The 27,224-nt window shown below is 45.6% G+C and overlaps 2 protein-coding genes across 2 annotated transcripts; both read left to right on the top strand.

The window, feature by feature from the left end:
* The first annotated feature begins 1,519 nt into the window (after positions 1-1,519).
* LOC133370872 (phospholipase A2 inhibitor and Ly6/PLAUR domain-containing protein-like) lies at positions 1,520-8,887 on the top strand. Its single transcript, XM_061597751.1, has 5 exons — positions 1,520-1,568; positions 4,054-4,170; positions 5,315-5,464; positions 6,336-6,476; positions 8,713-8,887. Exons 1-5 carry the CDS (start codon positions 1,520-1,522, stop codon positions 8,868-8,870), a joined length of 615 nt encoding a protein of 204 aa, XP_061453735.1. The 3' UTR covers positions 8,871-8,887.
* A 6,765-nt stretch (positions 8,888-15,652) lies between these two features.
* LOC133370870 (uncharacterized) lies at positions 15,653-26,173 on the top strand. Its single transcript, XM_061597750.1, has 6 exons — positions 15,653-15,719; positions 19,314-19,427; positions 21,900-22,049; positions 22,675-22,818; positions 23,869-23,964; positions 25,917-26,173. Exons 1-6 carry the CDS (start codon positions 15,653-15,655, stop codon positions 26,171-26,173), a joined length of 828 nt encoding a protein of 275 aa, XP_061453734.1.
* Positions 26,174-27,224: the final 1,051 nt, after the last annotated feature.

The raw sequence follows: 27,224 nt of genomic DNA, 5'->3' as shown, positions 1-27,224 counted from the left end.
GACCATTGGCCATGCTGGCTGCAGCTGAGGAAAGTTGTTGTCCAGCAGTATCTGGAAGGTCAAACCTTCCCCAGCCTTAATTTAGCCCAATTGTCTACTCTAATGTAGAGCTGCCAACTCTTCAAATAAAATAAAATGATCATCTAGTCCTTGCATGGGGCTTGGGGGTACAGCTTCTGGATCCGAAAGTAAAGCCTAGAGGGGATTGGCTGATGGAGGCCAGGGTGAAGCCCAGTGAGTTTTGGATGGCTTGGAGGAGGAGTCCAGCATAGGACCTACCTACTCATCTAAGTCATTTTGGGTAAATAAAATCATCTGATGGGAAAAAACATCCTTGCTAGCTTTGCCCTTTGCTTTTTGGGGATGACTGCCCCAAAAGGAAAAATAAAAACCAGGACTTGCCCCTTGCTTTTCTGACAACTAATGCTAAAGCAAAAGACAGACTTTAAAAAACCAAAATACAAACAGCCTGTCTCTGGTACTCGGTATGTGAATCTGGTTTACAGGGGGAGCGGGCAGGGAGCAAAACCTGAGACTATGATCTTAAATACTCAGGTAGGTTCATATAGGCAGCATTTACTTCAGAGTAAATCTGCTTAGAGCTGTGCTCTAAGGCTGCATACATTTAAAGCACATCCCCTGTACCCCAAATTCTGGAAACTGTAGTTTGTTAAGGGTGCTGGGAATGGTAGCTCTGTGATGGGTAAACTACAGTTCCCAGCTTTCTTTGTGGTGGTGAAGTGTGCTTTAAATGTGCTTTGAATGTATGTACACAGCCCAAAGCACTTGCTTTTTGAGATCAAAACGGTGAGTTGTAATTGTGAGTTCTACAGTCCTCATTCAAAAACTGAGTGACCGTACTGGAAACCAGGGTGGATTTTTTTTTGCGTTTGTAAATGCAATGCGAATCCAACACTGTTTTTATTCATTTAATTTCCTCTACAAATCGCTTACTATGAAACATCTCAAAGCGATGTAACAATAATGACATGTACAAAGCAATTTCGCAAATTAAAATCAAGTCAAGCAACGTCATGGATAAAACAATTTTATATATAAATTGTAAATGTAACTATAATTAACCAAATAAAACTAACGACTGCAACAATGGGATCCTAACTGGACTGTGGTGGCAAGGAGTCCCTTAGTCCCCTAGTCCTTTTGCTCCATGGATGTAGTGAATGTCTGGAACAACCCTCATTTGAGAGCCTGCTCTCTCTTTCCAGGCTATCCATTGGCCTCAGTCCCAGAAGCCTGAGAAGGAACATTCATTTGCCCTTGCATGTCGTCATGGCCACCAAGCCCAGAACAGGTGTTGGTTTCCCCCAGTGATTGATCCTCTCTGGAGCCTGATGGACCAGGAACTGTTTCACACACCCCATCCTCCTTGCATACCCCACCCTATTACTCTTTCCAGCTCAGGAGCTATAAATCCACACCAGCCAGCCTAAACTAGGCATCCTCTCATGCAGCTACCACCTCACCTCTTCCTCTTGCTCCCTTGCGAGTTCCCAAGACCATGCGAACATATCTGGCCTCCTGCCTCTTCTCCATCCTGCTCACCACAGGTAAGTCCACAGGGTTTAACTCTGTATAGAATAGGGTTGCCAGGTTCAGGGTCTGAGACTGATCCTGTATCTTTAGGAGAAGAGAAAGTCAGCCAAGTGCAGGTATGCTTGCAACACTGTATGAGAAAAACCACAAGGTGGAATTCTCCTTTCCCCCTGCACAACTTTTAAAGATACTGAAGACCTCTTGGTTGCCAGACCCAGTCACCAAGAGGTCTTTCAAGAGGCAACCCTAGTATAGAATCAGGATGGCTATGGGTTGCATCCAACCTGAGTTAGTCATGCAGGTTAATTCCACCTGGTCTACTCTGAGTGTGACTAGCCTTGAATACAATCCTATATATTTTCTCCAGGACCAGAGGCCCTTACGCTTTGATTACCAGTTACTGGAGAGAAAAAATGGTGGGAGAGAGCTATTGCCCTCATGTCCTGCTTCTAAGCTTCCCAGAGGAATCTGGTTTGGCATTGTGGGAAACCGGATGAGATGGGTCATGGTCTGAGCCAGCAAGGCTCTTCTCACGTTCTTAGGAATCTCATTGTCAGAAGGGCCTCAAACCTTTTAAAATGTAGCATTTTCTTACCAAGTGCTTTCCCGACGGATCTGGGTCGTGCCTTGCATTGCAAAACGTTGGAGCATGGGTCTGTCACACACCATGGAGAATGACCTATCCTTCCTAGCACCCAGGGACGATGACAGCCAATAATAAAGTGAGAGCAGGAAAACGTGGAGCAACATCACATCATGGCATGGACACTGCCAGGGTGGAAGGGGAAGAGAAGGTGAAACAGATAGCTGCTTGTTGGGAGATACATTTATTTACTTACTTACATGTATATCCTGCCCTTCTTCCCAGAAGGCACCCAGGGTGGCAATTTATTGCCATGATAATAAATTTTAGAATATTTCTTTTAGAAATACTAATTTGGGAAGGTTGATAGCTGAGTGTCAAAGCATCTGCTTTTCATTCAGAAGGTCCCCAGCTTGATCCTTGGCATCTCCAGGTAGGGTGGTGAATGCTCATTACCTGAAAACTTGGAAAGCCACTGCCAGTCAGTGTAGGCAACACTGAGCTAGATGGATCAATGGCCTGACTCAGTTCAGTTTCTGAGCTGGATTCCTATGTTCCTAATTTTATTTTATTACATTTCTGTCTTGTCTGTCTTCCATCATGGAACCCAAGACGGTGCATATGCAGCTCCCAGGAGGTCTCTCATCCAGGCACTGACCAAACCCAGACCTTCTTAGCGTCAGCAAAGTGGTGGCCTCAAGCGCCTTCTGGCCATACCCTGGGGCCATACCCAATAGAAACTCAAATGCCTATTCATCCATTACCCCCACATTTCCTTTTGGTTAGTTTGCTTGCTTGCTCATTTATCCTTGGCTTCTTGCAAATCTCACAGGGACAGCAGTCCACCTCTACCCTTTTCCAGTTCCATGGTGTGGTTTTTATGTCTGTAAGATTGCAAAACACTCTGTGTCCATATATAGTCTTGCTGGAGGTTTTTTTTTTTTTTTGTTAGCTATTCCCCAATCAAACGACAGCTCTGTGAAAAGGAAAAAGAAAGACGATTAGCAAAATCAATGTCTCCTTCCTTGACAACGCTTGCCTCAAATCCATAAGTGACACATAGAAGAAGCCCCAGCTATTTCGGGGGGGGGGTTGGACAGAGTCATGCACACGGTGGCGGCTGGTGCCTATGAGGGCTGGTGGGGCGGAAAGCAAAGCGACCAATGGTATGTAGAGCCAGAGCCAATGACAGGCAGAGCCAGCTAATTCTAGTTTTGCCCCCATCCTCCTCCCTGCTCAGTCTGACACGGGGCAAAACTGAGGCTAAGGAGGAGGAAGGTGACAGGCAAGGCCACTCCCTGAATGGGTTGTAAGTAAGAAGGCAGGCAAGTGGGGGTTGGCTGAGGGCAGACTGAGGTTGGTGGGGTGGTGCCCCATTTGCCCTAGTAGACCAGCCTCCACTGTATGCACAGTGCATGTTTTTTCACATACCCCCAACCACACACATTGATATCAGCAATCAGCATGTGGGTGGTCGCAGTGGATGCCTGACATGTAGGTAACATGCATGCCGGGATACCAGGAGCTAAGTACCCCATAAAAGCACTGCTTTTGTGCTGGACTGTGCTTTTTATTATTGCTAAAATTAACACCACATTTGCCCATTTTCACCTATCCACCCATCTCCACCGACAGATGCCCACATTTCTTTTTGTTTGTTCGCTGTCTTAACAGGGTCACAAATCCCACCTTCTTCACGCCACTTTTCACAACGTTAGAGGCGTGGCTCACCCCACAAGTGCCTGCAGAGAAGCAACAGGGGGAGAATGAAAAATGAAAGAAAAAGGAAGAAATCTGGGGAGACTGGTCTGCAGCAGAGAAGCCACCAGATTTAAGGCTGGCGTGTCATCAGCTGACCATAACTACGCCTGAATTGTCCCCCTCCTAACTGATTCCACTGCCTCTCTCTTTTCCAGGTGTTTGTTTGCAATGTGAGCAGTGCAGCAGCAACACTGACTCCTGTACTGGGATGCCACATCTGTGTGGACCGTCTGACAACGCCTGCCTCACACTCACCACAGAGATTGTAACTGGTGGGTGACTTTCTTTCTTTATTTTAGGACTTTTCCTCCCTAGGTGGCATATGTGTGGTTCTGGTGCAGTCTCCCATCCAGGCACTGACTAGACCAGCCTTGCCCAACCAGTGTGCCTCCAGATGTTGTTGGACCACAACTCCCATCAGCCTCAGGCAGCATTGCCAATGGCCGAGGCTGATGGGAGTTGTGGTCCAACAACATCTGGAGGCACACCGGTTGGGAAAGGCTGGACTAGAGCCAGACCTGATTAGCTTCAGACATCCTGATTTGTTGAACCACAGTTTCCCCAGTATGACTCAACTGGTTTTTAAAATCTCCCTACAAAGCAGAATTGCACACTGGGATCAAAGCTGGTTTGTTCTAGTTTGTAAGAGAGTGCATAAACTACCGTTTCCTGGTTTGGACATAGCAGGGAAGCTGTCATTTAACAAACTAGGAAGTAGCTGCTCATGCTGGGCACTTTAGAGGAGGACAGAAGAACGGGAGGGATTTTTAAAATGTTTATGTTTATTTTCTTTCTTCCATCGTTCTTCCATCATGGTACATGTGGTTCCCATGCGGTCTCCCATCTAGGCACTGACCAGATCCACACCTGCTTAGCTTCAGCAAAGTGGTGGCTTCATGTACTTTCAGACCATACCTTGGGATTTTGTCCAGGGTGGGGGAAAGAGGGTTACTCCACTGTGGAGAGCAGTATTCTCAATGGGCAGTGAAATGAGGGTGGGGTTGATTTTTAGTGGGGGGATAGTTGAGCAGTGAGTAGGAACTGGGAGAAATCTGAATCATTCTGCATCTAAAGGAGAAACCTACCTAATTAGCACTTTCTGAAACAAGACGGGAAGTGAAATGCAGCCATCCTTCAAAATCCTCAGGAATTTGCAGCGCAGTTCTCCAGCCACGTACCGTGCACACAAATGCATATACCGTCAAAGTGTGTATTTAATGCATATATTTTTGAAGCTGATGTACAAAAATGCATCATATCAGGGGAAATTGCTTTGCAACAATGTGTACCTTAGGCATGATTGCAAGGATGTGCGTATTAGGAGAAATTCACACAAAAATACTAATGATTTAAAGTGGGATATACAAACTAAATGCATGTTGCTGGTTTTCTTCTGCAACCCTCCCCTCCCACCAGGGCATGACATATGGCTGGCCACGTATAAAGGCTGCACCAAGCTCATGTACTGCCCTCCGTCCCCCATGAGCTTCACCTTTCCTAATCAGCGCAAACGGAGAGTAGCCAAGTGTTGCCGCAAGAACCTTTGCAACAGCGGAGCAGTGACATGTAAGCGCCTCACCTCCTTTACACCCATAATCCACCTCAGCCTCTAAGGGGCAGTGTCAGAGTGGCTCCGAGGGATGTATAATGGCTCTTCCTAGGGACACGCGGGCATGAAAAGCAGGGACACAAAGAACGGCAGCAGCTTGCTCGGGCATGGGTGTAGGACTTCATTCCCGGGCCCCAAATGTAGCCCTCCAGGCCCTTCTATCTGGCCCTCTTAACTGTCCAGCCTTCACTGGCCTAGCTTTTGCACCCCAAGTGTTTTTGTCTGGCTGGAATGCGTCCTTGAACTCTGGGTTGCCTGGATGGAGGAGAGAGAGAGGGGTGTGTGAGTGCATGTAGAAACTGGCCTCCTGTACAAAGGTCAGCATTGACATCCATTGCTCCACTCGCTTTGTCCACTCACTGACATGTAGCCTTTGGAAGGGTTCAGCCTTGGGCTGAGAAAGGTTCTCTACTCCTGTATAGGGGAGAGGTGCCTATAATTGTGGTGGCCTTTTACCAAAAGCCCTGCCCTACCACTGCGTTTGAGAATGCAAAGCCACAATGGGGATGTTCTCCCTCTGCTGTCGGAGGCAGGGTGTCTCTGGATGCCAGTGGCTGAGAATTGCAAGTGAGCAAAGTGCTGTTGCATTTGGGTCCTGCTTACAGGCCTCCCAAAGGCATCTGGCTGGCCACCGTGAGGACAGGATGCTGGATTAGAGGGCCCTTTGGCCTGATCCAGCAGACCTCTTCTTAAGCTCTTATCAGGTTTGCAATAGGCCCAAAGAGGATCAGTTGGAAGGTGTGTGGGCGCCTTCCATTTGGAATCGTGAAACTGACCGGGTGGGAGATGGGAGAGGCTGTTTGCAACCATTTCTCTGCTTGCTTCCAGTGCCCCGACTACGAACCAGACCAAATGGACTGAAGTGTCCTGGATGCATCTCAAAGGATCCAAGATGCGTACCCACCGAGATCATAAAGTGCAATGGCTGGGAAGATAATTGCGTCTACTATGATGTTTCTGTAGAAGACGGTAAGACTTGTACTGTAAGAGTTTGCGCTGTAATGTCATCTTGTGTCAGAGCAATGGGAAGAAGCAAGGGCTCAGTCAATGGGTGTACAGGGTAGAGCAAAGCTGAAGCAAACATCTGCACTGTTTGGGGACACAATGAGTGTCAGGGTGATGTAGCGGTTAGAGTGTTGGACTTTAGACTCTGGAGACCTGAGTTCAAATCCTTGCTTAGCCAGAGAGCCTTGCGCTTGTCAAGTGTTCTCTCGATCTTGTCTCCATCACGGGGTTGTTGTGAGGATAACTTGGAGGATCCACATATGCTGCATTGTGCTCTTTAAAGGACGGGTGAGGTCAAAATGGAAGGACGCGAAAGAAGACCTGGCTGTGAATTTTAACATTTTGAAATTTTGATTAGAACTTTTGGGTGTTGCTTAAGAAAACTGATTTTTTTTTTTTAAAAAATAGGTTTTTAAAAACAGAAACAGAGATCTTTACTCTTGTTGAGAAGATGTTATGGCAGGGGTCAGCATCCAGAACTGGCTCGCCTTCTATGGGCCACTTTGGCAGGTGGGCAGGGTGTCAGGTGGTTCAATGGCTACTAGCTACGATGGCTGTGTTCTGTCTCCATTATCAGAGGCAGTTGCTGGGAAACACAAATGAGGAGAGCGCTGTTGCATTCAGGTCCTGCTTGCAGGCTTCTCATAGGAATTTGGCTGGCCACTGTGAGGACTGTGAGTGCTGTGAGTGCTGGGCTAGAATCATAGAATAGAAGAGTTGGAAGGGGCCTATAGAGCCATTTCCAGCCCTCTGCTCAATGCAGGAATCCAGTTTAAAGTATACCCGACAGGTAGCTGTCCAGCTGCCTCTTGAATGCCTCCCATGTTGGAGAGCCCACCGCCTCCTTAGGTAATGGTTCCATTGTTATACCGCTCTAACAGTTAGGAAGTTTTTTCCCGATGCTCAGTTGAAATCTGGCTTCCTGTAACTTGAGCCCGTTATTCCATGTCTTGCACTCTGGGACAATCGAGAAGAGATCCTGGCCCTCCTCTGTGTGACAACCTTCCAAGTGCTTGAAGAATGCTGTCATATCTCCCCTCAGTCTTCTCTTCTGCAGGCTAAACATGCCCAGCTCTTCCAGTCTCTCCTCACAGGGCTTTGTCTCCAGTCTCCTGATCATCCTTGTTGCCCTTCTCTGAACTGTTCCAGTTCATCTACATCCTTTTAAAGCTTGGTGTCCAGAACTGGATGCTGTACTCAAGATGAGGCCTAACCAGTGCCAAATAGAGGGGAACTTGTACTTCACATGCAGTTTGGAAACTGCACTTCTGTTAATGCAGCCTAAAATAGCATTTGCCTTTTTTGCAGCCACATCACACTTCTCCTTCTTGCATGTAGTATTGCTGAGTCAAGTATCCCCCATCTTATAACTGTGCATTTGGTTTCTCTCTCTTAGGTGTAGAACTTCGCACTTATCTCTGTTAAATCCCATTGTGTTGTTTTCAGCCCAATCCTCCAGCCTATCAAGATCACTTTGAATTTTGTTTCTATCCTCCAAGGCAGCCTTTCCCAACCAGTGTGCCTCCAGATGTTGTTGGACCACAACTCCCATCAGCCTCAGCCAGCATGGCCAATGGGAGGCTGATGGGAGTTGGGGTTCAACAACATCTGGAGGCACACTGGTTGGGAAAGGCTGCTCCAAGGTGTTAGCTGTCCCTCCCAATCTTGTATCATCTGCAAATTCGATAAGATGTCCATCTACTCCAGCAGTCTGTTCTCACAAGTGCCAAATAAATGTATCTGGGAAGCTCACAAGCAGTACCTGAATGCAACAGCACTCATCTTAACTGTGATTCCCAGCAACTGGGATTCAGAGTCATATTGCCTTCTGATACTATAGGTGATACAGTGACGAGGAGCAGATTACCTCCAAGGTTCCTTCCAACTCTCTGATACTATGAAATGATTGAAAAATATGTTTGTGTGTGTGGAAATCAACTCAAGTCTACCAATAAAGGCTATGCATAGTGTCTAAAAAACCGATGCTTCTCAAATGGTTATGAAATTCTCCTTTTCTAAAATGGTTAGTGCCAACAGCAAGCCCAGACTAGATGGGCCTTTGGCCTGATTCGACAGCTAGGCTCTTCTGTTATCCTTAGGAATGAGTGGCCGTGACAGGTAGTCATCATGGGAGAGGAAGGGACAATTCATCTTTGAATACAGTTCTGTTGAGCTGTTATTTTTTTCTCTTTTCCAGCAGACCGCAAGATCCACACTCATGCGAAACGTGGCTGTGGGACCAGACGAGCTTGCCTGAACAAGCCACATATTTTTGGGATACCAGGACTGTATATGGAGATTCTGGAAAATCCCCAGTGCACTCCTGCTCCCAAAATGTTCACCGAGATTGGCAAGTAGGTAGTCCCTCAGGAAAACATGCCCGATAAAGAGCTAAGCTAAAGGTCTGCTGAGGTGTCTGTCAAGCAGCTAAAGCATCAGTTTTTACCAGGAAATGTTCATTGATTTATAAAGTGGGGTAATTAACCCCCCTTTTGTGTATGTGTCAAAAATCAAACTGAATAAAATAACATCAAAGGTGAAGAAATCTTGCTTCTTGAAGGCTTGCTGCATGTTCCTAAATCATTGGACATCCCCTTTTCTTTGTTAGCAAGCTCCAAGTTGTTAGGCATGTGAGCCCCATTTGTGCCATTACATCAGTTATGGAGAGGGAACAGGCCCAATCCTCTTTGGGTGCGCAGCCACCAGTCATTAGTTCTGTTGGCTTCACTGGGTGGTTCTTAGGAACAGGGCCAGGGAATGGACCAGAGGGAGAACCATACATAGGAAGCTTGGTCTGCAGCTTTGGCATTGTCGTCATCAACTTCCTCGGCCACCCTTCCTAGTTTAATGTCTTACTTTCACTGCAACATGCATTGTCTTCCAAGACTGAAATGTCCACCATTTTAATATTTGACAAATGTCCTAATTTTGGTGCATGCTTATCGTCCCTCTTTCCAACACGCAAAACTAAGCCTATATTTGCAAAGTAGCATGATCCACTTCAAGCAATCAGAGAGAATTGGCAGGTAAGTTCAATATTGGTATGAAGTCAATGTGGACTCGTAATCTGCACATGCAGTTAGAAAGCGATACCATGGCCAGATTCAGACATAACAGGTGACATTTAACATCAATCAGACTTAGAACAGACCCATTGATTTGAATGGATATACTCCTTGTATGCCTAATGTTGGATATCACCCAGCATCCCCAGTCTAACTAGGGTGGCCAGGTAAAAATAGAGGCAGGGCTCTTGTACCTTTAATAGTGGAATGTCATACCAGCTATCCCTGCTGAAATTCCCTCTTCTGCACCACAAAGGTGCAGGAGCTCTGTCATCTATGTGACACAGCCTCCCTAAGTCCAAGGAAGTATGGCACATTGGAGCAGAAATAATGAGATCAAGAACTATGTTGTGGTCTAAAGGCGCAGGATGTCACCATTTTGCTGAAGCTAAGCAGGTCTGGTCTAGTCAGTGCCTGGATGGAAGACTGTCTGGGAGCTGCATATGCACCACCTTGGGTTCCATGATGGAAGACAGAAATGTAATAAAATAAAGATAAATGTAAAAAATCCCTCCTGCTCTTCTGTCGTCCTCTGAAGTGCTCAGCATGAGCAGATACTACTTGGTTTGTTAAAAGACAGTTTCTCTACTATGTCCAAACCAGGAAACTGTAGTTTGTGCACTCCCTTGCAAACCAGGACACCTATGTATGTATTCGTCTCGCTCTTCTTGAAAGGAACTGATTGCAAGTGGCCATTACAGCATCCAGTGGCAATGAGTTCCATGGTTTAATAGGTTCCATAGCACAGGCATATTCTCCTGTAGCAACAGAAAGGCAATCAGTGCTGCAGTGCCTTAAGTTCTAACTGATGGTGTGATCTTCCTCTCCTAGGCACTTTCCTAAATTGCATCTAGAAAGTATATATGGGTATGGGTACAAATTCTCAAGATGTTGTTGTTGGCTATCACAATAGTCGGAGACTATGAGTTCCATAAATTGATCATGGCAAATGCAACGTTTTCTGACATTACTATTTATTTATCTATGGCATTTTTGTACCCCAAACTTCAGCCAAAAAAGGGCTGTCATGGCTTGCAAAACTAAGATGCTCCTTGCTCTCAAGCTCACAGTCTAAAAAGACATGACACATGAGGGAAAAAAGAATGGGAGGGAGGAGGGAAAAGCCAGCTCAATCCCAAGGTCTTCAAGTTTCAGGTGACAATGTCCAAGTCAGGAGAGCTATGATAGGTGAAGCTGCATCTATTGAAATTTCCCCCACATTCCACATAAGTACTGAAGTGTCAAGAAGAAACATGTTCCACCATGTAACTTCAGCAAGGAGGGGGGCAGAGTTTATGCTGCTGTGCAGCTAGACACATTTTGTGCGGTGTCAAAAATTGTGCAGTGTGAAATAAGTTTTTGTGCATCTGAGCATATGGGATTTCAGAAGGAGCTAGGTAGTTTCTAAAAAAGAAATAGATGAGAAAAAAGAAAAAGAAAATGAGGATAAATATTGGTTCCTTTTAAATCTTCACAACCTTATAATAATAGTCAGTGCTTTTTTGGTAGAAAATGAGGTGCTGGTACTCATATTTTGTGGGTGCCGGCACAAAATGGCTGGCATGGGCAGCAGAAACAAGAGGTGCCAGTACTCTGTACTGGTGAGTACTCTCACAAAAACAGACCTGCTAATAGTATATTATGGGACAAATTACTTGATTAATTTGGGGGTGAGCTGCTTGTGCAACAGGAAAAAAAGCTTAGAATAAACCCTGACTGGTGGGCAGGGAGGGGACGTACCCTCTTACTTGGATCCCTTGGCTTTGGTTTCAAAGGCTTAAGGCAAACATTAACTTGTCAGGAGACGTCGTCATGGCTGGTAAGCTTGCAACAAGTACACATTTCACTCAATAATAATTGCTGCTTCTAGAGCCAGATGCACCCTGGAACAAACAGTTCCACACACTCTGCCTTGGTGGCCTGTACCTAAGTAAGTTGATCTGGACTTTTTTCAATGCACACAACCATTAGCGATGGGGAAGAATTTCGATTCAGTTTGCATTTAAAGGTGAGTCTACCTAATTGGCACTTTCTGGGCCTGGCAAGCAAGAGGTCTTCTATACCTTTAAAAGTTGTGCATGGGGGAGGGAGAAGTTCACCTTGTGGGTTTTCCCATTACGGTGTTGCAAGAAAACCGGCACTTGGCTGAATTTTCTCTTCTCTTAAAGATACAGAATCGTTCTCAGGCCCTGAGTCTGGCAACCCTATATAATGGGGGTGGGGTTTTCAGTGTAGGAGAGGATGAGCCAATCCAAGCATGAACTGAGCAGAAAGACCAAGATGTGTTTAATGTGTTGTGAATTTGCCTTCAGTGTGCGTGCTGCAAAAATGCCACCAGCTCTTGTTCTGGGCTTCTGCAAACCTGCAAAGAAGCTGAACATGCCTGCCTCACTCTCTCAGTAGAAACCAGAGTGGGTAGGTAGCTCAGGGTTCCCAGGCATTGCCATAGTGTTCTAGCCAGGGGCATTGTGCCTTTAACGATTGCATGATGTGTAGAATCACAGCAAACACAGCTTTCCCCCCTTTCAGCATACTGGGGGGGAAAGGCAGCCCTCCACATACGCAGTCCAGATGAGGGCTTGGTGTCATCCAACGTATCATATGTTGGGATCCAAGGAGACCTGAGCTCAAAGCTCACTTGGTGGATTTAGCCCTGTTCTCCCCCTTTTTTTCAGATTATCCTACCACACAAGACTATTGTGTGGCTATAATGAGATAATCCAGTCAGTGTCAGCTCCAGGGTTTGGAGAATCCATCTGGGAATCCATGGTGGAAGAACATTGGTCTGCACGGGCTAGCAGCATCTGTCCAGGGTTTCCGGCGGGATTCTTTCCCAGCCCTATCTGGAGATGCCAGGGGCTGAAGCTGGGATCTTTTGTATGAAAAGAAGGTGCTCTACCACTGAGCTATGATGCTTCCTCCAAGAAGTCGCCACTCAAGGTGGCTGCATGGAGGGAGTGGAGAGGACCCCAGGCTGGCTTACAAATCCCTAGCATGCCTTGGTTTGATTGTCTTCTCCCATCCTGCAGGTGGCAAGAATGAGACCTTTGTCAAAACAAGGCTGTGGGGCCAAACATATCTGCACGGATAAGCTGGGTGTTTTTGGAATTCCAGGACTGTTCCTTGAAACCCTGACAAAGGCAGATTGCAGCCAGGCTCCTGAAATAGACACCTACGATCTCGCATAGCTTCTTTGGAACGTGAATGCTTCCCCGATGAAAAGCCTTCCTTTCGCCCCTTTAGCTTGCCTAAAGTATCAGGGTGATCTTGCAGGAATGGGCCATATCCAGGCAGTGTGTGTAGCAGGCAGTTTCTTTCAGCATGGGGCATGGAGGAGCAATGGAGAATATTCTGGCTTTCCTCCGGTACAAAATAAAGCACAGTGAAAGTTAATGAAAAGTCTGGTGTGCCTCTTTTTTAACGGAGAGGTCCCCAACTTGATAAGGCAGATTTCTATTATAAACAAGGGTGAGGGACCTCAAGTCTTGGGGGTGGGTGAATGTGGCCCTTCAGGTCTGCCTATATGGCCCTCAGGACTCTCCCCACACCACCCCCTCTCTCCCCAGTCCCCCCCCCGTTGGAATCCCTAGAACACGCCCCATCCCACACTCCTCTCCCAATCCTCCAGCGTGGTTTTTGCCTGCCTGGAACATGCTCTTGAATTCTGAGAATGCTTCTTATCTAGACTAAGAGCAGAGAATGGGTGAGTAGAAAAAAGCCTACCAGAGTAAGATAAAATTTACATTCGTTGCTCCACCTATCTTTGCCTCTGGTCCTACCCACCTCTGGCCTGTGGTCCTCAGAAGGTTGACTAGAAAGGAATGCTTTCTGTTGTACACCGCCCAGAGAGCTATGCTAGTGGGGCGGTATAAAAATTTAACAAATAAATAAATAAATAAATAAATGCAGCCCCCACTCCTGGTCTACCCTGAGTGGCAGCAGCTCTCCATGGTTTCAAACTGGGGACATTCTCAGTAGGGATGGGTCAGAATTCAGTTTGCATTTCAAGCCAGATCTATCAAATTTGCACTTTCCAAAACAATATGAGAACCAAAAGACAGCCCTCCTTTGAAATTGGCACTTCTTCGAATTTTGTGACACAGTTTGCCAACCCAACAAAGTTTACAAAAATGAAAATATTTTGGGAAAGTGCGCATAAAAATGAACATATGAGTGAAAGTAACATGCAAAAATGCATTATATGAGAAGAAACTGCTTGCAAAAATGTGTACATTAGTCAAAACTGCCTACAAAAATGTGTTTATTAGGAGAAATCCGCACTAAAATGCTGAAAATTTTTCATGAGGATTTTTTTTTTAAAGTCACAAATTGCTGCAAGATCACGGAGAACTGAATCTAAGATTGGAAAAATGGGAAACTGAAAGAACTGAAATTGACAGATCTTTCCATCCCTAATTCTCAGCGCTACCTGGAGATGCTGGATATCGAACCTGGGTGGGAGCTGTTGCTTGCAGAGCAGTTGATTGACCCCTGACCTATGGCCCTTTCCCCAATATGACTTTGAAGACCCAAGTGGCATCCATAGCAAGATGATCATGGTGTACCAGCTCCAGCCCTCCTGGGCAAGGGTAGCCTTGGCATAATTATCCTTGTGCAGATTTGATTACAGCAATGTATTATATGTGGGCCAGTTCTTTATGCAGGCCATTCAGAATATGATAGCTATTGGCTGTAATGGACTGGTTGGAAAATATCTCAGGAGTGTATTAAGCAGCATTTAACTTACATTCTGAATGGGAACATTGGCTTGAGCTTAGAATTATCTGCACAAAAATAATTTGTTTAGACCTGTTTGATCCAGAATTTGTGGAAGAGAATGGTGTTCGCAGCTCCAGATGAAGGAGAGTTTTCCAAAACAGATGGAGCTTAATAAACAACCCATTACCAGCAGCACTGCAGCATGTTTCCTTTTTTGTTTTGTTATCTTTTCCCCTCTTTTTTTCATTCTGGAAAAAATCTCAGTAGGATTCAACAAACTTCAGTTCACTGGCTTGAACGTGGTTACCAGGCACAGTTCAAGCTGTTGGTTTTTGACCAGGATATTTGGAAGGCTGGCTTCCTCCATGTGACACTGCCTTCTTTCTTGGCTCTTCGTCAGAGGGCCTGCTTTAGGTGTCTCTGATGTTAGGCGCGTGGTGATGTTAGCCTTCTCAGAGCAAATGTAATGAAAAGAAACATTGTCGGCTCACATTAAAAATAATATATCAATCCTGACTAGGTATGGAGGAGAAATTAAATTCACATTTCAAGCTGAATCTATCAAATCCACACTTTCTGAAACAATATGAGAACTGAAACGCAGCCATCCTTTGAAATTTTCACTTTTCTGAATTTTGCAATGCAGTTCTCCAACCAACCAATGTTTACAAAAATACATATATTGTGACGAAAGTCAATAAAAACTAATGTTCATTAAAATAAGACACAATAATGCATTATATCAGGAAAAAAATGCTTGCAAAAGTGTATATGTTTGTCAAAACGACATATAAAAGTGGGTTTATTAGGGAAAATGTGTGCTAAAATGCTGAAGAATTTTCATGAGGATTTTTTTTTATAAATCTCCAATTGCTGCAGAAATGAGAGTGAAAAATGAGAAATGGGGAGAACTGAAACCAACAGATTCTTCCATCCTTAATCCTGGCACACACCCATACACACCCACAAGTATATATCTCGCTGTCCACATGTCCAAAGAGATATCCAAATGAGATCGACAATTATAAGCTATACGTTCAAATGTAAAAATGGCAGTCAGATCTTCACACCACTGTCAAGTGGACGGTGGATGTTTATCCATCCAGTCTTTGAATCAGTTGCTTCTGCATAAGGGGATGCAAGAAGTGATAGCTTGTCACTGCCATTAAGCCATAGCCTGTGGACTGTAAAAATACTTAAAAAAAAAAGAGGATTCCATACCCAGCCAGTCTTCATTTGCTGACAGGTGCATCAACTGTGCCACTCCCTGCCTTTAAATAGACCCCTTCGTGCAGAAAAAGCTTCACTATTGGAGAACTGAGCCCAGTCTGACATTATCCTGTACATGACGTCGTGATGGCTCCCTTTGTTCCCGTTCTCATGGCCTCTCTCCTTGGGGTAGCTTGGACAGCAGGACCAACAGGTATGTTATCCCCCCTGGGTAGCATTGAATGACACTCTTCGGGGGTGGGAGGGTGGACAGGTGGGAAAAAAAGGGGTAGAGCTCCAACACCTTTAATAGTTTGGCAGAAGAAGGAATTTCAGCCCCACTTAGGAATGGGAGGATCTGTCAATGCCATGGATGCCACTTTGGTCTTCAAAGTAATATTGGGGGAAGGGCCATAGGTCAGGGGTCGAGCAATTGCTGTGCAAGCAGAAGGTCCCAGGTTCAACACCCAGCATTAGGGATGGAAAGATCTGTCAATTTCAGTTCTTTCAGTTTCTCATTTTTCCAATCTTAGATTTAATTCTCCACATTTCTGCAGCAATTTGCAATTTTTTTTAAAAGAAATCCTCTCGAAAGTTTTCCAGCATTTTAGTGTGAATTTCTCCTACTAAACACAGTTTTGTATGTGCTTTTGACTAATGTACACATTTTTGCAAGCATTTTCTTCTAAAATCGTGTATTTTTGTATGCTATTTTCACCAATATATTAATTTATACACATTTTCCCTCTGCAAGGGAAAGTCCAGTCTCAGTAACCTATTAGAATTCTTTGAGAGTGTCAACAAGCATATAGATAGAGGTGATCCAGTGGACATAGTGTACTTAGACTTTCAAAAAGCATTTGACAAGGTACCTCACCAAAGGCTTCTGAGAAAGCTTAGCAGTCATGGAATAAGAGGAGAGGTCCTCTTGTGGATAAGGAATTGGTTAAGAAGCAGAAAGCAGAGAGTAGGAATAAACGGACAGTTCTCCCAATGGAGGGCTGTAGAAAGTGGAGTCCCTCAAGGATCGGTATTGGGACCTGTACTTTTCAACTTGTTCATTAATGACCTAGAATTAGGAGTGAGCAGTGAAGTGGCCAAGTTTGCTGACGACACGAAATTGTTCAGGGTTGTTAAAACAAAAAGGGATTGCGAAGAGCTCCAAAAAGACCTCTCCAAACTGAGTGAATGGGCGGAAAAATGGCAAATGCAATTCAATATAAACAAGTGTAAAATTATGCATATTGGAGCAAAAAATCTGAATTTCACATATACGCTCATGGGGTCTGAACTGGCGGTGACCGACCAGGAGAGAGACCTCGGGGTTGTAGTGGACAGCACGATGAAATGTCGACCCAGTGTGCGGCAGCTGTGAAAAAGGCAAATTCCATGCTAGCGATAATTAAGAAAGGTATTGAAAATAAAACAGCCGATATCATAATGCCGCTGTATAAATCTATGGTGCAGCCGCATTTGGAATACTGTGTACAGTTCTGGTCGCCTTATCTCAAAAAGGATATTATAGAGTTGGAAAAGGTTCAGAAGAGGGCAACCAGAATGATCAAGGGGATGGAGCGACTCCCTTATGAGGAAAGGTTGCAGCATTTGGGGCTTTTTAGTTTAGAGAAAAGGCGGGTCAGAGGAGACATGATAGAAATGTATAAAATTATGCATGGCATTGAGAAAGTGGATAGAGAAAAGTTCTTCTCCCTCTCTCATAATACTAGAACTCTTGGACATTCCAAGAAGCTGAATGTTGGAAGATTCAGGACAGACAAAAGGAAGTACTTCTTTACTCAGCGCATAGTTAAACTATGGAATTTGCTCCCACAAGATGCAGTAATGGCCACCAGCTTGGATGGCTTTAAAAGAAGATTAGACAAATTCATGGAGGACAGGGCTATCAATGGCTACTAGCCATGATGGCTGTGCTCTGCCACCCTAGTCAGAGGCAGCATGCTTCTGAAAACCAGTTGCCGGAAGCCTCAGGAGAGTGTTCTTGCACTCGGGTCCTGCTTGCGGGCTTTCCCCAGGCACCTGGTTGGCCACTGTGAGAACAGGATGCTGGACTAGATGGGCCACTGGCCTGACCCAGCAGGCTCTTCTTATGTTCTTATGTTCTTATATGCATTTTCCCTAATATTGCCAGGCCCGGCCTGCAAGAGGTCTTCTGTATCTTTAAAAGTTGTGCAGGGGGAAGGGAGAATTCCACCTTGTGGTTTTTCCCATTACAGGGTTGCAAGAACACCTGCACTTGGCTGACTTTCTCATCTCCTAAAGATATACGATCAGTCTCAGGCCAGGAATTTGGCAACCCTAGTCCGACTTGGTATAAGGTAGCTTCCCGCGAGATTCCTTTTTCAACATGACAACTAGACTTGCAAGAGCCCTGCCTTCTTTTCCCACTTGGGCACCATTCCCTATATTGGTGGGAAGGTGGGATATAAACGCTTTAAAGAATAGATAGATATATTTACCATGCAGTGCTGAATATGTTTGATCAGAAGTAAGTCTTATGGAGCTCAATGAGATTTACTCCCAGGTAAGTGGATATTGGATTGAAGCTTAGCAGAACAATCCTTTCTTGTGGGGGGGGGGGAGGAGGAAGGAATTCCAAGGTGGATTTGCCATCAGACCCAAAGCCCTGCAGCTCACTGTGGCCATGGTTGTTGATGAGGGGGGGATGGTATTTTCTCTCCCCCCCACCTCTCTCTGAAACTTATTCCCATTCATTCCAATGTGAGAGAACTAATTGCATCAGCTCCAGGGCTAGGATAGTGCTTTAGGGCCATTTGGGGGGAGCATGTCTGGGGAATGTAGAATCTTCTAGATCCAAGACCTTTCTTGGCATGCCCCATCACCCCTAACCTGCCCCATTTTACAGCTCCTGCTGGTGGGAAATTGCTGGTAGAACAGGGAAGGTAATGTAGTTTTCCACCACCCCAGCAAGATTTCAGGTGGTGGGCTCTCTGAGAGGGAGGTTCACAGTCTCCAACATCCCCTTTCCTTGAAACTTCACTTGGACAGCCCATATCTACCCAGATGTAAGCCCCCTCCTGAACTCTGTGGGGCTTGCTTCCATGTAAATGGGGTTAGGATTAGAATTAATTGGTTCTGCCTCTCATTGGTATTGGCTCTGCCCATCTTTGGCTCCACCTACCATTGGCCTCCCTGCCTTCCACCCTCCCAGTCCCAACAGGCAGCAGCCACTTCTGCTGGTAAAATGTGCCATGTTCACAGGTCTGGGTGACCCAGGAGCAGAGCTTGGAAAAGTTACTTTTTTGAACTACAACTCCCATCAGCACCATCCAGCACCGTGCTGGCTGGGGCTGATGGGAGTTGTAGTAACTTTTCCAAGCTCTGCCCAGGAGTAGGACTGGAGAATCTCAAAGCCGGTTATGTCAAATACCAAAAATAAAATAAAATATAATGATTTTTAAAAGATGCTCTCAAACAGACACCACCCAGCACATTGTTAAACTATGGAATTGGCTCCCATGGGAGGCAGTGATGGCCACCAACTTGGATGGCTATAAAAGAGGACTCGACAAACTCATGGAGGAGAAGGCCAACAATGGCTACTAGCCCTGATGGCCATGCTCTCCCTCCATAATCAGAGGCAGTATGCCCTGAATACCAGTTGCTGGAAACCACAGGAGGGGAAGAGTACTCTTGCACTCAGGTCCTGTATGAGGGCTTCCCATAGGTTTCTGGCTGGCCACAGTGAGAACAGGACACTGGACTAGATGGGCCACTGGTCTGATCCAGCAGGCTGTTCTTATGTTCACCCTTGTAACCTTCTCTCTAGATTGCCCAAGGTGTCAAGCACCTACCCTAATGTGTTCAGCATCTTCAATACCAGTGAAGTGCGCCGGGAATGATGACAGCTGCATCAGCGTAGAGGATGCAAACACGGGAATAGGTGAGTGGTTTCGATTTGAATGGCAAACATTTCTATGAATAAATAGGGAACTTCTAGCCTGTAACATTTTCACCTTTTTACCTGTCATTGCAGTATGTTTCCACACACCTCTCTCTCTGAATGTTTTAGGGATGGGAGAAATTTGATTTAGTTTCACACCTAAAGGTCAACCTACTTATTCACACTCTGCAATCTGCAAACCAAAATGCAGTCAGTTACAATTCTCTGAATTTTGCAGTGCAGTTTTCCAACCACTGTGCATAAAAATGCATATATTTGTGGAAAAAAACAGGCAAAAAAATGCATTATAGGAGGGAAAGTTGCTTTGCAAAAAGTTGCATACTAGGTAAAATTGCATACATATAGGAAGGAGAGGCAGACACGGGCGGTAAGAAGGAGAAACTATGAAATGGAGGGTCCTACTGGGTGGCTGTGTCTTCATGGGAGATGGTAGGGAGACAGGGGCATGGGGCAAATCAGAAGGCCTGTGCAGAACCCTACTTCTAACCTCTTTGGAGGACGACAGTTCCCATGGTTCCTACTTTGGGAGCCATGGTATTTAGAGGTTTAACTGCAAGATTTCAGTGCTTCCATTCCCAGTGCATCAGATTCAGATGGGATGGATGTTTTCTACTCTCCAGGTACTATTGGTCAGACAAATAGGTTCTTTGCTGAAATTTCTCCTGAAACTCCTACACTACAGGCTTCCTTCTGTGACTTATGAGACTTCCCAGCTATCATCAAAATGACCTCCATTTCCAGGAGATGGCTATTACAGAAAGGCTATTACAAAAAAGGGAGAAAAGGACAATGGAATAAAAAACAAGGGGATGATACAACTCGCCTCTGAAGAACAGTTAGAACGTTTGGGGCTCTTTACTTTGAAAAGAAAAGGGAAGTGGGTGAGGACATGCTACAGTTGTAAGATATGATACAGCCAGAGCTTGGAAGATTACTTTTAAAAAGTAATAAATTACAGTTACAATTACATGGCCCCAAAAATAGTAATTACTGTTACAATTGCTCTGAAAGTAACTGGTTACTTTACTTTTTTTCAAAAGTAATCACTACAATTACATTTCAGTTACTTAAAAAAACAACTACAAGGTGCTGGCCTTGGCTGCTGCACATCTAAGCAGGCAAAAACAACATGGTGGTCTCTCCGCTGGTAAGGGAGGTGGGGAGGGAGGCAGAGGCCACAGCTCAGTTCTTTGCACATCAAACCAAGTGCAACCCCCCCCTCAGCCAGCCAGCATAATCTCTCTCACTTAACCACCTCCCAGACCCTGCCCTGCCACCAACTAAGGGATACTCACCCAAGCAAACTTTTCCCCCTGAGATGCAAAAAAGTTAAAATACTGCAAATGCAGCACAGTAGCCAGAGAGGGTGGTGGAGGCCACTTTGTGTGCCGAGTGCAAACACAGTATTCACACACACACACATTGTCATCTTTCACCTCCATTCTGCTGCCGCCTCCTTCTCCTCCTAGTGTTGTTTTAGGCTACTTAGATGTGCAGCAGCCACGGCCAGCACCTTGTAGGCTTTTTTTTTAAAAAAAGTAACTGGAATGTAATTGTAGTGATTACTTTTGAGAAAAAGTAATCAGTTGCTTTAAGAACAATTGTAATTGTAATGGTAATTACTACTTTTTTGGGCCATGTAATTGTAATTTATTACTTTTTAAAAGTAATCTTCCAAGCTCTGATCACCTCATAAGAACATAAGAAGAACCTGTTGGGTCAGACCAAATGGCCCACCTAGTCCAGCATCCTGTTCTTACAGTGGCCAACCAGATCCCTATGGGAAGCCCACAAGTAGGACCTGAGCACAACAGCACTCCCCCCTCCTGCATTATCCAGCAACTGGTATTCAGAAGCATGCTGCCTTCGACCAGGGAGGCAGAGCATAGCCATCATGGCTACCAGTCATCGATAGCCTTATCTTCCATGAATTTGTCTACTCTTCTTTTAAAGCCATCCGGAATGGTGGCCATCACTGCCTACTATGGCAGAGAATCCCATTGTGTGAAGAAGTAATTTCATCCGTCCTGAATCTTCCATCATTCTGCTTCATGGGACGGCCCAAAGTTCTAGTGTTATGCAAGAGGGAGGAAAACGTTTCTCTATCCACTTTCTCCATGCCATGAGTAACTTTATACGCTTCTATTGGTATGCCTCTGAATCCCAGTCATGGGGGAAGAGCAGTAGGCTATTGAGCCCATGCCCTGCTTGTGGGCTGCCCAGAGGCATCTAAGTGGCCACTTTGAGAAGAGAAAGCCGGATTAGTGGACATTTGATCTTATCTGACAGGGCTCTTCTTATGGTTTACAGAATCCCATTGCTAAGTCTGGCTGGGCCCTCGCAGAGCTGCTTGCCTGCCCCTCAAAGTTTGTTCCATCTGTAGCACTGGTGGCCAGAGTGTGTTCTGCAGTGTTGACTGGGGTTCATTACATTTTCTAATGGCTCAACTAGGTAACACTGCAATGACCGGAAGTGCCAAGTCATGTGCAAAGAGTGCAGACAACTTGAACGGCAGCCTTGCCTTTGAGTTTGGAGATGGGGTATATCTGAAGATTGCTTCTCGGCTTTGCAACGATACGAACTGCCAAGCATCATTCGACCGTATGTCATAGCTTTTGATTCTTATTATGTGCCTTGTACCTTTCCTTTTCTATAAGGGAGCTGGGAAAAGAATGTTACATGCCCAAGGAATTTGTCCCGTTTTGAAAAGATGGCATCTGGCGGTATGCAATGTCCCCCCACCCCAATAAGTTCTGGGCCTCAATTTGGTGATTTGGATCTGGCCCTGATTTGATATGGATTTATTTGGACCTGGTCCCAATCCTGGATCTGAATCAAAATTTAGAAATCCGAATCTTTGGGGCCCCCATTGACTTGCATAGGAAAACCAAAACAGCCATAACTTTCTTGGGTTTTTTTTCCAGATAGGTGGAGGAAATTTAGAGACATGTTAGCCCCTCAGAGGGGTATTAACCCTGCCAAATTTCAGGCAGGTAGATCCAGGGCTTTTTGTGCTAGCCACCTGAAATTTTGTGCCATCCCCTGGGCTGGTTGTAAGAAGACAGGCAGGTAGAGGCTGGCGGACGGCAGACTAAGGCTGGTGGGGCAGTGCCCCACTCACCTGTATAGACCAGGTTCCACTGACCATGGGGAAAGGCAGATGCAGCTATTTCATACCTGTCCAGATGGCCTTGTCTAATACTCTGTGTCTTGGGTGGATTGGCAGGTTTTTTAATCCAAAACATTCTGAATGGAAAGTATTGCCCCAAGTGCTACAAGCCAGGCTACGAAAGCTGTGAGGATAACGGGACTGTGCTTTGCCGAGGAGACATGGTAGACTGCACTGCCATTCATGGGAAAATATCAGAAGGTAAAGCTGAATTATCTTTATTATAGCTTTATTTTTTCAAAATATTTCTCATACCTGAGTAGTCTTCCTTGGGTTGCACTCAACTTTAGTTATACCCAGAGTAAATCCATTTAAAGGAATGGGCATGACTACCAAAAGTCCATCAAGTTTGCTTTAAAACAAATGCAGTGTACACCTCTACTGAGAACTGTAGGTTGGTGAGCAGGGCCAGCACCAGGCATGCCGGGGCCCTTGGGCAACAGCCTGCCTTGGGCCCTGGCACATGCATGCACTCACACATGCACGTCCCACCTACCTAACTTTCCCTTGGTGAATGCTGCCCACACATGCCTGCCATCCACCAAGATGGTGGCTGAGGGTTCCCTAAGGGACTGATGCCTCTGCCACCATCTTCATTGATGGCACGCATGCGTGGTATGCGCGTGCATCCCTGCCATCAACCAAGATGGTGGCAGGGGCATTAGCCCCTTAGGGAAACCTCGGCTGTCATCTTGGTTGATGGCAGACTTGCACCTGCAGTGCAACCAGCATTTACATCAAGGTGGGGCATGCGGGTGGGTGTTGCGGATCTGTGCGGCAGCAGGGGGGGTGGCTGGGAGCTCCCTCTTGTGATGCGCAGTAGGGTTGGGAGCCGATGCTGCTGCAGATTGTGGAAGGGAGGACTACCCATCCTATGAAGGGACCCTTCAGGGGGCCTTTGGGACCCAGGGGTTCCTACCAGGTCCCAACCTGGCTGCCCTCTGGCACCAGCCCTGTTGGTGAGGGTAGTGAGGAAACTGCTAAAGATCCCCCTCAGAGACATCTACACACTATAGAATGTGAGAAGAATTTTGGACTCTACCATTTTAGGCAGTAGGTGTGTGTGAAGGGTATCATATTTTGGATGCTTCTCCCAGCCATCCAGCGGCATTCAGACCCCTGTGACCTGAAGATTCTGACATTGTTTAATCTCAGTTCCTGACTCCTGCCTTTTTTTCTTCTCCTCTTTTGCCCAACTTTTCTTCAATTATACTTTCTTATTCCTTTGCCTTCTCTGCACCTTTCCTCCAGCAATCTTGACAACTGGAATGTTTGTGAATATTACATGCCCTTACACCAACTCACCAAATCTGTGTCAGAGGCTGTACGTCTACAGGCGTAGCACAAGTTTGGTCAGGCGTTGCCAATGTGGTGCCCATGGGCACAATGGTGCCCTTCAGTACCTATGAAGCCTCTGAGCCCTCCTCCCACTCACTGCCCCCAAGGCCATGTGGTGGTTGGGGTGGTTACTTCCCCCCCTTGAAAACTACATAGAGCTAGAGGAGGAAGTTGGAGGACTGATGCTCTTTCTCACTTCCTCTTTCAGCTCAATGAGCTTTCCAAGGCTCAGATGAATTCTACTGGATCTGACTTCTACCCAGAAAAGTGAAGTTTACGTGCACATTCCTGTGTGTGTGTGTGTGTGTGTGTGTGTGTGTGTGTATGTGTGTGTGATTCAGGGAAGGGGGACTGAAATGTCTGCAGGAGCATCAGATTCTCCTTCATTAGGCCCCTAGGATCTTCAGAACCCCACGTGGCTTCTTACCCTTACTGCTAAGGCTTTTTCATTGCAGCACCTCTTTCTTACTTTTGTTTCCAAGGTGCAGGGCTTTCCTCTCTACACCTGTGTCGAACTGCCTATAGCATAGCAGTTCCCTTCACCTGCCCGTGCTATTCTGTAAGATTGCCTTACTGGCTTGCCACTACCGCCAGAATTAATTTCTCTCTCCTTCCTGGCTCTAACTGCAACCAGTCCATCTTATTCCATCTTCTCTTCTCCTGTCCTTTCCCCCCTTTCAGTGTCTGCTCTCTTCTGTTCATACATCTCCTGGGACCTCTCCTTTAACACTCCCACATTGCCTTTCTGTTGCTATTTTGGGCATCTGCTTAATGCTCTCTGGCTGCCTATCTCCAGCTGCCCCTCCTCAGGCTCACCTGTGTTTTCATTTGAGTGAGCCCAGGAGAGGAAGGTGGTGAGAGGCAGTTGAAGCCACTGCTGTGGTGTCCTCCTGACAAGAGGATTTATTTATTTATTACATTTATGCCTCGCCTTTCTCTCCATGATAGAAGCCCAAGGCAGCTTACATATGGTTCCGAGGCAGTCTCCCATCCAGGCACTGACCAGACCGGACCCTGCTTAGCTTCAGCAGGGTGCTGGCCTCATGTGCCTTCAGACCATAGCCTGGGACCATCTGTCATCTATGGCCCTTGCTCAAAAATCTAAATGTGCCTACAGACCTAAAAAGGTAGCAACCCCTAGTGTGGGTGGATTCCTACCTGCAGCATGAAGTAGTACTTTGAAAAATCAGTCAATGAGGGGAAATGCTTAATTGGCAGAGCTGCAAGTTTAAGGGCATAATTGCTTGTATGTCAAGGCTCTTTCTGTTTTTGTGTGTTATCGTGGCTGCTTACACATCATACATTTAAAGCACAAGACTTTCCCAAAGAATCTTGGAAACTGTAGTTTGTTAAGGTTGCTGGGGATTGTATGTCTGTGAGGGGTAAACTACAGTTCCCATTTTTCTTTGGGGAAAGTCATAGGCTTTAAATGTAGGGTATTATGTACACAGCTCATAACTGGGAAGAAAATGTAAAAGAAAGCCCTTCTGTTGAACAATGAGTGTTGGCTTTTGTTTAGTAAATCAAAAGCTACTTTATTCTGTTTTAAAACAGGAGTTATATACCACTTCATTATCAAAACCTCTAAGCAGTTTACCAAAAATATACATTAAAAATAAACCAGATGTTTAAAAAGTTGACCGATTTTCCTTCCCAACAATATAAATATAATTACTAGGGTGGTTTTTTTTTTTAAAAAAATCATTATATAAAATAAAATTACATATTAAAATGCACGTCTAATTTACATGCCAACACCATACAGCAAAGGTGCCTGCCTAATTCGTCTTTTGGAAATTCAAAGAGGCCTTTGCTACTGAGGTTTTGAAAATAAGTAACAACGTGCATGTATTTCAGTGTGATCGGTTTGTGGGTAAGTTAGAAGGCAGAGGATGAAGCAGCTCAACATGATTTAATTGTCTGACAGCTTAGCTAATAACATGCCTTTCTTTCCCCATTAGGTGATACTACAATTTCCTTTGCTGCCAAGGGGTGTGTTAGCAAGTCTGTGTGCTCCTTGCCAACTGTCCCAATGACCATCTCATCGGGAGTTTTCAGCTACACATTTGTCAGTGTCGTCCCCTGTAAAGCAGCCAACAGCGCTTTTGCAACTGTGAGAAGGGCAACTTTCACCCTGGACAGGGAAAACCTTGGTCCTCAAATGGCTTTCTTCTTTCCATCCTTCCTTGGCTTTTTTGTGGTGAAGATCCTCTCCTAACCAAGACAAAGCTACCTGGCCTCTTCAGTAGCGGTGCTGTGCCCAGAACCCTGCTGGAGTCTCCCAGAAAGTGATGCCCTGAATCTATGTTTGCCGCCCAGAGAGCTGTTTGCTAGTCGGGCGGGATATAAGCTGAATAAAATAAATAAATAAATAAAATAAATAAAGAAAAATAATTTTGTATCAATAAACTGAACAGCTCTCATCTGCATGTGAAGATGAACGAGAGAGGGAGGGTCACTGTTGGGGTTCCTCCCTGGTTTGGAAGTGGGCAGGGAATAGAATATGATTAGCAGAAGTTTTCCACATCCTTTTCAAAGGTCACAATTGATACAGGGCCTCCTATGCTTTTTAGGGATGGGGAAGACTGTCAGGGCGCGCTGTTGACCCAGGAGCCCCCAAACCCTGCTCCTCTCCATCCTCTTAATGGTTGGCTGCTTTTGTTTAGGAAATCACCAGCCTTCTCCAAGTGTACAAGCAGAGATAAAAACAAGGGAGAAGGAACAGCAGCCTCTATTTCCCCTTCCCTCTCTGTTGGGGCAATGGTGTGGATTGAGCGCAGAGGGACAGAGCAAGTGAATGGGTGGGAGGGAGCAGGGACAGGGGAAGAGCCATAGCTCAGCGGTAGAGCATCTAGCTTACATGCAGAAGGTCCCATCTCCAGATAGGGCTGGGAGAAATCCCTGCCTGAAAACCCTGGAGAGCAGCTGCCAGTCAGTGTAGACAATATTGAGCTACATGGACAAATGGTCTGACTCAGTATCAGGCAGCTTCCTATGGCCCTGTGCTATGGTGACCATGGAAGTGGAGGTCCATGCAGAGCTTCCAACCCTAAATTCTGGAGCTGATACTGTCTGACAGAGTAAACATCTATGACTCTAAGTATTGTGGACCTAAATAAATTATTTCTAGTCTACTGTGGAGGTCAAATGAGACTTTTGATGGGGCAGCTAGAACTCGGGATTTCTGTTACCATCTCCTACAGCAGAAATAGCCAACATAGCCAACATGGTGCTCTCCAGATGTGATAGGACTACAATTCCCATAATCC

This window comes from Rhineura floridana, chromosome 15, assembly GCF_030035675.1.
Source record: "Rhineura floridana isolate rRhiFlo1 chromosome 15, rRhiFlo1.hap2, whole genome shotgun sequence".
In the NCBI taxonomy this organism is placed as follows: Eukaryota; Metazoa; Chordata; class Lepidosauria; order Squamata; family Rhineuridae; genus Rhineura; species Rhineura floridana.
Note: the sequence above shows the minus strand (reverse complement) of the source record. Positions and strands in the feature narration are given on the sequence as shown.

Bases quoted from the DNA above. Each gene is read 5' to 3' on its own strand.
- LOC133370872 (XM_061597751.1), top strand. From the start codon at position 1,520: ATGCGAACATATCTGGCCTCCTGCCTCTTCTCCATCCTGCTCACCACA. The intron at 1,569-4,053 runs GTAAGTCCACAG...TCTCTTTTCCAG, and splicing joins CTCCATCCTGCTCACCACAG to GTGTTTGTTTGCAATGTGAG. The intron at 4,171-5,314 runs GTGGGTGACTTT...CCCTCCCACCAG, and splicing joins CACCACAGAGATTGTAACTG to GGCATGACATATGGCTGGCC.
- LOC133370870 (XM_061597750.1), top strand. From the start codon at position 15,653: ATGGCTCCCTTTGTTCCCGTTCTCATGGCCTCTCTCCTTGGGGTAGCT. The intron at 15,720-19,313 runs GTATGTTATCCC...CCTTCTCTCTAG, and splicing joins TTGGACAGCAGGACCAACAG to ATTGCCCAAGGTGTCAAGCA. The intron at 22,819-23,868 runs GTAAAGCTGAAT...CCTTTCCTCCAG, and splicing joins TCATGGGAAAATATCAGAAG to CAATCTTGACAACTGGAATG.